General features: G+C 32.0%; 2 protein-coding genes across 3 annotated transcripts in view; one reads left to right on the top strand and one right to left on the bottom strand.

Moving 5' to 3' along the window:
* The window catches only part of LOC132907528 (arylsulfatase B-like), a 14804-nt gene extending 1148 nt beyond the window's left edge, over positions 1-13656 (bottom strand). The window contains exons 1-8 of one of the 2 annotated variants that reach the window (XM_060960722.1): positions 13526-13656; positions 7124-7314; positions 6504-6734; positions 4983-5138; positions 4595-4859; positions 1037-1194; positions 833-968; positions 78-526 (exon numbers count right to left, since the gene is read on the bottom strand). In XM_060960722.1, coding sequence (XP_060816705.1) covers positions 78-526; positions 833-968; positions 1037-1194; positions 4595-4859; positions 4983-5138; positions 6504-6734; positions 7124-7303 — 1575 coding nt within the window. In that variant the 5' untranslated portion in view covers positions 7304-7314; positions 13526-13656. Of the gene's footprint in view, positions 1-77; positions 527-832; positions 969-1036; positions 1195-4594; positions 4860-4982; positions 5139-6503; positions 6735-7123; positions 7315-9005; positions 9237-13525 lie in introns of those variants that run through there. The other variant, XM_060960713.1, reaches the window with a different exon arrangement.
* Positions 11893-13656, top strand: part of LOC132907538 (gamma-aminobutyric acid receptor alpha-like) — a 90306-nt gene continuing 88542 nt past the window's right edge. The window contains exon 1 of the mRNA XM_060960734.1: positions 11893-12412. Coding sequence (XP_060816717.1) covers positions 12283-12412 — 130 coding nt within the window. The 5' untranslated portion in view covers positions 11893-12282. The remainder of the gene's footprint in view (positions 12413-13656) is intronic.

The following is a 13656-nucleotide window of genomic DNA, read 5'->3' as shown; positions in this document are numbered from 1 at the left end:
TAGAAATAAAATAGCGTAGAAAACTTATACGTAACATATGTAATTTCAAATAGGATCTTTGTTCGTACGACACTGACCTTATCTCTCTCTGTAACGTTACACTTTATCTGTGCTTTCTTTCGCATTTTGATAATGTCCTCGCTGGTAAGTATCTCCTCTTGAAAATTGGTTTTTGAGGAAGTATCGTACATGATTTTTATGTTTTCTTTTTTCTTTTCGTTTAGTTCCATCGCTTGTTTAGCGGTAATAATACCAGAAATAGCGACACCAGTTTTGCTGTACAACACATTGTAAGGATCGTATCGAGGGGAAACGCCCTCGGATGGGTCTCCACTTGCCCCAAGCCAGGCGATACCAGTTTCAGTCCGGCCGATGATATATTTAAAATCGCCTCGTCTAATAGCAACATAATCAGCGAGGTCATCGATGTTGATCACTATTTCGGATCTGGGACTGATTTTGTCCGACACTAAGGATGGCCAGAGATCGAATCCATCGATGTTTCCGAGTTGTATCCTGTCCACTCCTAAAGGTTACACGAGTTTTGAATAAAATAAACTTTACCGTGTGTCAATCTGATTTCGCAAACGTTTCAATTAATCTAGTCTTTGTTAACGTTTTTAGTAATTTTACCGTAATATATAACAATATCAATATGGTAAAATATTTCTATAGAAACATGGACGTAAAGTGACTCATAGCGAAATCTTGATCCTTTTAATAATTTGTCTTACACTTGTTTTGAAAATTTTGCGAGAAATGAGAATTTAGTGGAACGCGAATTTCTAGTATCGTAGAATGATTTTAATACTTTTAACATTATTCTATTAACCTGCTGCAGATAGAAGCGTAGGTAGCCAATCGGACATGAACATCATTTGATTCGACACTCTTTTAGATTTTCTAATCAGGGGACTCCAGATAGCTGCGACTCCTCTCGTTCCACCTTCCCATGGACTGTTCTTTATCTGAAAAATTCTCAAAGTTTCAGCTGTTCCAGACGAACGTACAGTCGTTCTATGTAGAATATATTTACGCCACGAAGAGGGTAATTGCTGCCTTGATTGCTCAGTATACCGTTGGTTGGTGCACCGTTGTCGCTCATGAAGATTACTATGCTATTTTCCAACATGCCGCGACTTCGCAGTGCGTCCATCACATCGCCGACGCTTTGGTCCAATTTCGATACAACGGCTGTAAGTACAGGTATAAATTATAATATCTGAACTCAGCGCGATATCAGAATATTATTTCCATGTTTTGTTCTTTTAACACGCATACAGAAACTTCGAAAGTACATTTTATTGTTATCGACGGAAATTGTTTCTTTACTTAGAAAAACGTAGAATTTGATAAGGGAGTAAATTGATATTTTAATTGTGGAGTGCTAAATATCTGTTTACATTACGATCGCTATTCTGAATTGTTTAAAAGAGCAGATCCGCGGTCTGGAGGTACGTTGTGAACGCTGTTATTTCAAAATGTTGAAAAACGATATAAAGTTAATACCTTGCGCATGTGCGACGCGAATTCGCGTCTTTCATTTTTCAACTGTTGGCGATGAGAGTATCCTCTAAAAATGTTAACTACCGTTAAATAAAACAGTAAGAAGAAAGCAGTGGATGCTACAAAACATGCTTGAATAATACGAAACCGTTATATATATATGTCGGGTTAACGTTAAGGCTTGGATTAGGGGCGTGTAACGAATCTTCGCCTGGGTTGCTCATCGTTGTTGTACAATTGAGATAGCGTTTATTATCACAGATATAGATAGTACAAATCGACAAGTAGCCGCGGTAACTAGACGCTAATGACAATGACCTTAGATTCGATATGAGGAATCCACGGTCCACGGGCTAACTCCTTGTTAAACTCAGAATATACTTTGAAGCACAAAAGCAACGTTCGCTGTGACGCTCGGTACATATACTGCACTTAAAGACGATGTGTAACTCTCCAAGGAGATCGCAAGAATAAAAGAATGATGAAAACTTTCCTCTCCTTACGATCGCGTTCGTTTTGTTGAATATTGGCCGGGGATACCAACAAGATTGCAGCCGCCGTTGCTAGGCAGACCCGCGTAGCTGCGACATTGTTCCTGCTCGGGGTTTGATTGTTAACACAACGTGTGTCTCATAATATTGGCACTTCTCTGTTAGGTGGAACGTTCATCCCGTGACCGTGGCTACGCTCGGCGACCGGTTGTCGCCTCGAGCCTAAGCTCATTGTCTCCAGTTTCGAATGACTGTGTCTGGGTTATTTCGTAAATGCTACAGTATTGAGGCTTTTCCAAATAATTCCAACGGGGGGCCCCGTTGTCTTTCTGTCTCCGACATATATACAGTGCTGGACAAAAGTATTGGCACAGCATGATTGTTATGATAGAAATGCTTATAACTACTAAACAAATTGATTTAAACAAAAAACTTTTTGACGTATTTATTTATTATCTATTCTAGTTTATTACATAACAAGAGCAACAATATAAATAAAATAATACGCAAAATAATAACAAAAATATATTTTTTGAACATTTTATGGGTGGACAAAACTATTGGCACAGTAGAATATTTACGCTTATAACTAATTACATAATAAACTTCTAATATTTTGTTGGCAGTCCTTTTCTTTTAAGGACTTCCTTTAATCTTCTGGGCATCGAGTGGACTAATTTTTTAGTGAATTCAGGTACAATATTGCTCCATTCCTGCAGAAGAACTTTCTTCAGTTCAGACTTGCTTGTGATATTATGTTTCCTAATTCTTTTTTCCAATTCGTTCCACACGTGCTCAATGGGATTCATATCGGGACTTTGAGGTGGTGTGTTTAATGTGTGGGCAGTATTATATATTATCCACTGACGAACAATATACGCCATATGTTTAGGATCTCGATCCTGCTGAAAATAGAAATCCCTGGGGAGGTTTAATTTTTGAGTACTTTTCAAAAGATTTTGCTTGAGTATATTTAAATATACATATTTATCCATTATCTCATCAATGAATATAAGTTCTCCTACACCCGATGATGCCATACATCCCCACACCATTAAACCACCACCCCCATGTTTCATGGTGGCTTGCAGATTCAGTTCGTCCATCTCTGTGTTGGGTTTTCGCCATACTAATATTCTGCCGTCAGATTTAAAAATATTAAACTTACTTTCATCTGAAAACATGATCTTTTCCCAAAAATCAGTATCTTTCGTAACAAACTCTTTCGCGAATTCCACTCTTTTCTTTTGGTTTATTTTACTGATGTAGGGCTTTCTTCGTGCTGCACGGGCAGAATAACCGGCATCCTTCAATACCCTACGTACAGTTTTGGTACTTACTTCTTTTTCACACTCAGCTTTTAACATCGAAGCAATTTCAGTCGAATTAGTTTTTGGATCCTTCTTTACAATATTTACGATTTTCCTTTTTTCTCGAATTGTTACCTTAGAAGGGCGACCACTCCTAATTTGATTCTCTAGATTTTCTTCACTTTTAAAGCGTTTTATGTTCGTCAGTGGATAATATATTGTTCGTCAGTGGATAATATATAATACTGCCCACACATTAAACACACCACCTCAAAGTCCCGATATGAATCCCATTGAGCACGTGTGGAACGAATTGGAAAAAAGAATTAGGAAACATAATATCACAAGCAAGTCTGAACTGAAGAAAGTTCTTCTGCAGGAATGGAGCAATATTGTACCTGAATTCACTAAAAAATTAGTCCACTCGATGCCCAGAAGATTAAAGGAAGTCCTTAAAAGAAAAGGACTGCCAACAAAATATTAGAAGTTTATTATGTAATTAGTTATAAGCGTAAATATTCTACTGTGCCAATAGTTTTGTCCACCCATAAAATGTTCAAAAAATATATTTTTGTTATTATTTTGCGTATTATTTTATTTATATTGTTGCTCTTGTTATGTAATAAACTAGAATAGATAATAAATAAATACGTCAAAAAGTTTTTTGTTTAAATCAATTTGTTTAGTAGTTATAAGCATTTCTATCATAACAATCATGCTGTGCCAATACTTTTGTCCAGCACTGTATATTAGATATAACATTGGCTGCTCGGAAAGTTCGTTCCGATTTTTAAGGAGTTTAATAAAATAATACATTTTGCTTAGTACCTCTTCATCGGTGAAGTTGTTTTCAAGCATATCACGCTAAGAAACGTTACTAGAAGTATCTTTAAATATGATCGTTGATTCTTAATAAGATATTACACTTGTTAAATGCTATTTGGAAAGTTCGTTCCGATTTTTAAGGAATTTGGTCGACATGAAAGATCATATTGAAAAGTTTTTCGCCAAAAAATCTGAGAGGTTCTGCAAGCATGGAATATTCAAGTTGCGTGAAAGATAGAGAAAGATCGTGGAATAAAATACCTATATATAAAAAAACCTATATAATTCAATAAATGTATATCGAATCGAAACGTAAATCGGAATGAACTTTCCCATCGACCTTTTGAAACCTTTCCAAAAATACACGGAATTCTGGCTAGATGTTTGTCAGAGCATATCGTCCTCAAAGTGTTAAGGTATAATTGAAGTAGATAATTTGTCAAGAAAAAGACTAACGCTTACCTGCTTGGATTCTTCTTTCCGGGTCGCGAATGTATGAAAATTTGGCGATTTCTTCGTCCGGTGCTCGTAGTAGTTGATTTTCATTGCCCTTATGGACAGCTAAGTGAGCTAGGTATAGAAACATTGGACATTCAGTATTGTGTTCGTTAATCAGTCGTACAGCTTCGTTTGTGAACAGATCGGTAGCGTATTTTCCTGCAGTGTCCCATGCCACTGTTAGATTTCGCCTCATATCGAAGCCTCTGAACTCTTTATATAGTGGATCCTGAGGAAATTTTTCTTATACAAAACTGATTCATATAGGTTTTATATTCTAACGTTTCATATTTAGGAAAATAAAGTTTTAGAGATGACAAGTTATCACGAAGTTAACTTTCAAAATATTTACCGGTTCTTGCGCGATATGAGTGTAATAATCCTCAAGACCGTTCCAATATCCAAAGTGTGAGTCAAATCCACGATACGTCGGAGTATATTGTTTTTTGAAATATCCTAAATGCCATTTTCCCACAGCGTGTGTTTTATAGCCTATCTCCTGTAAATACTGAAAGGAACATTTGTACGAAAAATATAATAAGTTTTTGTCCAAATCGTAGTTTAATGCATTAAACTTAAATTAATGATTCGCTTAGAGTTTTAAAAATGTTTTCATGTCGTCTACAAGAATATGGAATAAAAATATATATGAACGTACATCATATAACAACATATACATAATTCTCACTTAAAAATGTAACTGTGATCTTCATAGGGCATTTCAAGATAAAGTACATATCGGCACGGTATGTACCCCTCGAAATCGTACAACATTTGTTTCAAATCTTTTTTATACCATTTATAGTTTCCGAGATACTTACGTATTTTCTATGATATGGATAACGCGGAGAAAATCATAGCAAATAGTTTCTTATAATTAATTCCGGTAATTTAATCCAGTGATTTGATTAGAGTAAGATTTTCTTATTACAAAAAACATATGAATACTTAATCGAAATTACGATATAATTAAATATATTTTTACTAATGAATTTACGAATTCTGATAATTTGGTACACTCGAGACCATAGGCAATGCTAAGTTATTAAAGTACATTTGCGGAAAAGTAATTTAGAAGAATAGTTACGATTAATATAAAGAATTATTGTAAATATTTCGAATAAGCATGACTGTATTTTTCGGTGAATTGCCAGCAGTTACGTCAAATTTTTTTTTTTATTTCAAAGTAGAGAATTTTCTCTATTTAAAAATAAAGAATATATTCTAGCTTGCATTATTTGAATAATTCTATTGTATTCTGATCAAGCAGATTCTGATATTTTAATATTTGCTTTATGGTAAATTTGTTTTATGGATTAACAAAGAATTTACTATGATTATACATAGAAGTTATTCGTGAGAAGAATTGTAAAATACTTTAAATAAACTTCCCAATAAATACTATTTAATATAGATAATACTATATTATATAATTAATATCGTTACTTGGCATTAATAGTGGCACAACTTAAGAAATGTAAATTTTACAGAAGAGACTTCTTAAAATTTATATTTTTGAAAATACTAAATACAGGCTTTATTAATGTAACTGCCGTCTAACGCAAAACTGATGCCACTATAAATATGCCATTTTACGTGATAGAAATAGAAATATAATGTAGATCTCGTATTTAATAAAAGTAACTTTGAAATCTTTGTACTTGCGTCACTATCAATGCTATGTAAAGCTATGCAAATATATATAATTATATATTAATATATAAGTTATGCTAATAGTACTAATGCAAAGTAGCTATGTAATATATTATATTTAGTAGAACATAGTATTTAGTAAGCTTCCTAATAAATGATATTTTATTAAGAAGATAAAATCGAAAGAAACTCACATTGCGTGATTCGTTCAGAAACCTACCTGCGGTAATAGTTTCTCACTTAGAGGAAGCCCTCGTGGTTCGGATGGATAGAGGACAGAATGTTGCATACCCAGATGAATCGGGTTTTTTCCAGTCATCAAAGCGGATCTGCTTGGCGTGCACAATGCCGGAACGTAATGATTATTTAAGATGATACCATTGTATGCAAGGGCGTCGATGTTCGGCGTAGGAATTTGATCCGATCCGTGAAAGCTTACGTCGTTCCAACCCTATGCAATGATTTTAAATAAACATTTTTTAAGTAATCGAAGATATGAATATTATTGTCTTTTATTTTCAGTACATCTGAATGATATATTATTTAATTTATATTAAATATATATTAAATATTAATACTAATAGATGAATATTACGAATATCATTAAAGCGGCACGATAAAAATATATTTTTAGTTTCTATTTCGATAAAAATTGATATGGATTTTGCGAGAAATATTCTTAATAACTAAAAAGATACAAAATTCTTAATTCTTTGGTATATTTATAGTTTTATTTTCAGAATATCTTCCTTCGCATCTGATATAACGTTACTTTGTTTAATTGTAACGTCTTTTTTTACGGACACGATATATCGATTCTTTGCTGTCATTTGTACATACCAAGTCATCAGCAAGAATAATGATGATATGTGGCTTCTGTTTAGTTTTCGGCGGTTGGAAGTTAATTTTCACTTTCGGCAGCGAAAATAAGGATGAGAAGAAAACCGCGCCCACGGTTGTTACTATTAAATCCGAGAGAAATAGCAGGGCAAAAAGCTGTAGTATCAATGCGAGGTTCATCTCGAAATCAGCTGCAACAAATAAAATAAAATTTATCATTCACAAAAGTTGATTACAGATCGAATTTAAAAACTGATTCAATCTATTAAGGTACCCATACAGTTCGTAGAACTGATTGTCTAGCAAATAGTTATAATTTGATTAGCTGCTATCACAAATATTGATTAAGTAAATTATAAATTTGATTGAAAACGAAGTGTAAAGTTTTAAAGTACAAATATCAATAAAATACTATCCCAAGGTTGAAATTCCAACATAAAAGTTAATTACGGAAGGGAATAAATTAATAATTTAACAATAGTATAATAAACAATAATAATAATAAAAGAACAACAAAATCCCTGTCAGGATATTTCTCTAATATATGAGCAGGCAATTGTCAAATGCAAGAGACTAAAGAAAAGTGAAGCGCGTCTTCTACTACGTCATTTACCTTATTGTATTTCAATCCATCTTCAGGTAAATCTACATATTGCCGCTCGTAAATATTCAACAGTAACAGTATTTGTTGCAACAGTATGCGAATTTGTATTAAAAAGTACAAATTAATGGCAAATTAGTAGCTAAAAACAGTACTTATGAAGTTAGCAAATTATACATTGAAATTATCTATTTAAAGAATTAGCTGTAGTATGTATATCTTTCTTTTTAATCAAATAATTAAATATTAAATAAATATATAAATAACAAATTAAATATTAAATATTAATAATTAGTTATTCATCAATCAATCCACAGGACTTTTATTTGACGTATAAAACAATATCAGTAGTTGTATGAATTTAGAAGATCGCTTTGTCATCTCATTTATACAGAGTGGTCCGTAACTATTGATACAATTGCGTGTAGAGTGATTCTACGAGAAAAAATAAGGCGAAGATATGCAATAAGAGTTTATGATATGACGTTTCGTTCCCGAGAAAATCCAGTTTGAAAGTGTGACAATAGGTATATTTAAATCTGACTAATTCCAGACTGAACAAAAGCAAACGGTCGGTAGGAGATAATTAAACAGTTTGAGCTTTCCAAACAATAAGATAGTTCGCAAACAATAAAATATTCGCAAGCTTTATCAAATTTATTGTTGCAATTTAGCCTTAAAAAATCAACGTCATTGTGCTGTAAAGATGCTAGAGAGCAACGTAATTTCAAATATTTCTTGCTTGTGATTTTATGATTAGATCATCCTATTAAAGAGAAGCAAGTCTATAAATATTCCCGAGCGATAATTAAAAATGCGTTGCTTCAAATATCTACTCTTTCTAAGGTACGCTTAATTTGCAACCCTAAGAATAGAACTATGATCTTTGTATTCATTCAAGAAGACCGAACTTTTACGGAGGAACTAAGTTTTGGACATTTCTTCCCATGCTAAAGTTAGTTCTTAAAGATAGTGAATATGCTGGTCCATGCTATAAATTAGGATGGTCAACTAAACACTTTCACTGTACGAAGCTATCCTTCATCGATCAATAAAATTTATTACTGAGGTCTTACAATTTTTCGCATATTTTGAGGCGACTAACGATAATAAAAATCACTTTGTCACTCGGCGATTCATCTATTAACATTAGAATATTATATATTGGAAAATTATGTTAATTAATAACGTTCTATCGATGACACGATTTCGGCCGCGTTAAATGGAAATGCGTAAATATCTTTCAAACACGTGAGAGCGAAGGAAGAAAGTTCTTCTTACGTTCATGGTAAAGGAGAAGAATGACTGTCCTGTATCCAACTATTCGTTGTAAGCTGTACATTTTTTCCGTTTATGTCCGGGTGGCATCTTTCCGTGGAATAAAAGAGATCAGCTTCGTTCGGCTGGTCTTTGCCAACGCGAGAACCGACTGACTGGGAAACTCAAAACGCGTTGGCTTATTACCACTTTAGATTTTCCGTATGGCTAGCGGCGAGGAGCAAAGGGAGGATCTGGAGCATAACGAAAGTGCTGTTCTGGGGGAGGAAAATGAAGGAGGCGAGTGCGAGAAGTCGCAGCGATGCGTCGTGTATGTATACGTGAAAATTCAACGTTCCTTTCAAATCACTGGGATTTTTGTGCATGTAAAATTACTATGCCATGGAAAAATCTTATTTAATAATTTTATGGTATTTAGGCAGAGAGAGAGAGAGAGAGAGAGAGAGAGAGAGAGAGAGAGAGAGAGAGAGAGAGAGAGAGAGAGAAAGAGAGACGCACAAATCCTTTTTTAATAAAATAAGTGTTTTATAAGTATCGAGATAAACATAGCACTAAAGTAGTTTTTATTTAATAATATTCTCAAATCTATTCTATTATTATTATTTATATAATGCAATGACACTAGTTGAGAACGAACAACTTTTTATTTCAAGCTTGATATAGCTTTTGATGTAGCATTTCGATTCGACCAATAATTCCTGTGGAATTATTATATTATATTAATGAGATAGTACATATTATTGGTTGGAACGGTGCCACAGTTTGGACAAATACGATTTGAATAATTAGATGGAAACACAAGTAAAGCTTGCAGTAGCCTGCGTCGCGATGTAATTAAATTTTCAATCGGCATGACATTCAGATTGTCATAAGCAGAACGCTGTGAAAACGTTCGCTAATTATTGCTAATTTCTTCAATTTGTTCCGATTGTTACGTTTCGCTGTTAGTTTTACATGGGGCATTCCATTATTTCATATTTATCTATTTTTATAGAGTCAAAGCAAAATACTTGCACATATGAGATCGTATCGATTGGAATATAATATATTTATATTATTACGTTACTTAATAATATTTATTATGATTTAAAATCGGTATAAACGAAAATGATGTTTACGATGAAAGCTTCTATACACAGTTCGTTCAATTAGGTATGATTTTAGTTTTTGACATCTCGTATTTCGTTTTATTATAATTTATAATCTCTTTCGCGATCTCATGTATGAAGGCTATCTTTTTCAAAGATTTTCTATATACGGCTATACGTGACTGCAGCTGATATAAAAAGCATATGCGCATTGCTATGGTTATTGATTGGATACTGACTTTTTGTAATTGAATGAAGATATTATTAAATGATAGAAACTTTATATGTATGTACTTATACAATGGATAAATTAATAAATAGACGTTGGATTTAACGAAATACTATTTATACATTATGATAGATAAATTATGATAGAAGGGATATACAAATATTTTTATTGTCTACTGTATATCATACCATATATACAAAAATGCACTTAATTATTGCTATGTAGCTCTACTTCGATGAATGCAGTCGGTTTCTTTTAAATTAAGTAGCAAATTGACTCTGATGTAAAAAGAAACGACGTAGTGAAACACGATTTATATTGCGAGTAAATTAACCGAAATCAAAGATGTAGCTGGATGCGCGTTAATAATGTACAGTACGTGAAAAAAGTAATTAGCAGATGAATTAATTTGATAAAATACAAACATATATTTAAATACTTCATCCGTTTGCATTCTGAAAGATATTTATTTTGTAGAAATTCAACTTATTTATTACAAAGTCCATCATATTGTAGTTTTGTTATTTGATATCGGTATAAATATTGGAATAGCAAGGAAATTGTTTTTATGCAATTTTCTCCCAGATTTGGTAAAATATCTTATATAATTTTTTTCGATCTTAAATCCTCGAAGAATGTTTGATTTTTATGGTATTGACAAGAATGTCGTAGGTGCGACCTATTTTATAAGATAAAAGTGTTTTCTTTGTTTCTGTCATTTCTGGACTTTCTTTGAATACAAAATATCGTTGGTCCCTCTGTGCAGCCATAGCAAATACTATCAAATCCCATATTCTAGAAGTTTGAAGTTTTGAAACATAAATTTCTAAAACTTTGATTTGTAATATGTACCTTTGTATTCCTTATATATTTCTTAGATTTAGAATTTCGTGAGAATGAAACCAATATTTACTTTTTCTTATCATTTATTACTTATTTAAATATTAATTGAAAGATTTGTAATTTAAATTTTTTAATCCAAACTATCCGAAACTTTCAGATTTTAATGTCGAATTTAAAAATTTAGACGAGGAACCAAATTTAATTTATATTTTAATTATACATATATTGTCGTATATTTCAATTTCTTAACATACGAAACAAATTTTTAAGTACATATTATCTACCTGGTATTTATTTACATATACTTATAGTTTAAATAGACAGACTTTAATAAATGTTATATCATCTTGCGAATACTAATATGATATTTCAGCCAATGAAGAAGTTAACAAATATCGATACAATTAAGAGTTTGCTAAAATTTCTCTTTATTCTATTGAATATTTAATTTACAATTTGATTTAGTATGCTGTGTATTTCGTTCGCTGTGTGGTATCATTTAACAGCCACGTCGCGAGCAAGGCATTTGTATATCGTATTATAGACTTCAGTTGACGTTTGACTATGGGGTCGCATTGGGTGGTTCTCGATCATTAGGTTACGCGCACAAACGAAAAATTGTCGCGCAGCAGTTTTATCGCTTTCGCTCGCATCAATCAAAAGTCCAGTTTCTTCTCCTTCGAGGTATTAACAAAAGATATTTCGTGCTTTCGTAAGTGAAAAAATTGTGACGCGAAAAATTGTCGCTAGTACGCTCATAGTTTTTGTAGTTGACGCGTGTACCAGAGAGGTTAAGATGGGTGAAACGTAACAGGATTTATTTGTAAACGAAGTTGAACGGAGTTTATGCACTGATTCGCGTAGTAAAATGTGTACATAGTACACGCGACACTACTTGATTTTCATTAGTTTACATTCACTCCAGTAAACTCGTTTCATGCTTAATTCACGCATTTCAATTTTTCGAAACTCGATGGATATCTTATTTGTTTCTGACACTTTTTCTTTAGCACACGCATTTTTGCTTATTGTGTATACTTAAAAACGAAGTTATGTCATAGACATAGTCTTGCACTTTTACTTCCGCGAAAGGTAGAAAATAGTTTCTTACGAACGTAAAATGAAATTGGACTACATAGTTTTCTTAGACGGTAATTTATTCGAAGTGAGTGCATCAACGAAAACCAGAGTTACTGACGACGATGCTGTTACTTTCTACGAATTACTTTACATTCTGCAAATATCTCAAGGTAATTAAAATTTGTTTGAAATTTTATTTCATTTTATCGAAACTTTTATTCTATAATTTAGTTTCAAAGGATTCGATAGATTCATTGTAATGGCTGCTCGATGATCCGACTACGTATTTCGAACGCGATATGTATCTTAATTGTTGTTGATAAAAGTACCTACTAAAAAGTAATCGACAAAAGTAGTATAAAGTATAAATATTAATTTTATTGATGTTTTTTGTGCACCAATTATGTATTGTGTTAAGTATATAGTTAAATATTATGGTAATAGTTACTAGATACTAATTAATATTTATTAGTTACCATAAACTTAGCGAATAATAATGATTATTCCATTTACTTAATTGTTTTTTTAGTTTAAAAAGTAATTGTAATTCTCGATAAAGGAAAAGAAATTGTTATACATAAATATTAAATTGTTGTTGGAATGTAATTTAGAGTATATATCTACTGCAATAAGTCATATATATTACTTTGAAAAGAATCAGATATGGAACAGTGATTAAGGAAGTAGGTAAATATAAGGTATAATTACATACTCGTTAAAAAAACAGAGGGAAAGTAGTAGTATTTTTTTTTTAGTAAGCTTTAGAGACATAATAGAAAGTATTAAGAAATAAGAGTGATACGTAAAACGCTTTGGACATAATATGTTTTACTCATTTACATCATACGCAATCGTCTTAATTTTGAAATTATTATATATATAAGATATAAATTCACATAATAATCTTGAAGTTATAATACATAAAATATTAATGAATTACTAAGATTACAATTTTCACATAATTAAAATTACAGTGTTTTAAAATTGCAAAAATGCAAATTTTAAGAATTAATTTTACTAATTATATTTTTATAATTATTGATATGATGGAATTATTTTTATACAAATATCGATGTAATATATTGAGTATATAGACTGAATGTTTCTCGGTTACGTTTAACCTACCACCTTGTGCTCAGGAATCAGTTTAAAAACAATTAATTATCTAGGCGAGATTTTGTGTAAAATTCACATGAAACAATAATTGGAATTATTTACTTATATTTATATCATTATTTATATCATATATATTTAATAAGATATATAAGAAGGCAAGAACTTACCTTAAAATACAATGGTACACTTTCTTGTTTGCCAGACTGAAGGAGACTGCGATTTATCTAATTCACGCTTAAGTTGCGCGTTCCTACAACCTCGAGAACAGTTTTTGTATTTCGTCCATGAACGATTGTGA

Source organism: Bombus pascuorum, chromosome 1 (assembly GCF_905332965.1).
Source record: "Bombus pascuorum chromosome 1, iyBomPasc1.1, whole genome shotgun sequence".
Taxonomy (NCBI): domain Eukaryota; kingdom Metazoa; phylum Arthropoda; class Insecta; order Hymenoptera; family Apidae; genus Bombus; species Bombus pascuorum.
This window is presented reverse-complemented; position numbering and strand designations above follow the sequence as displayed.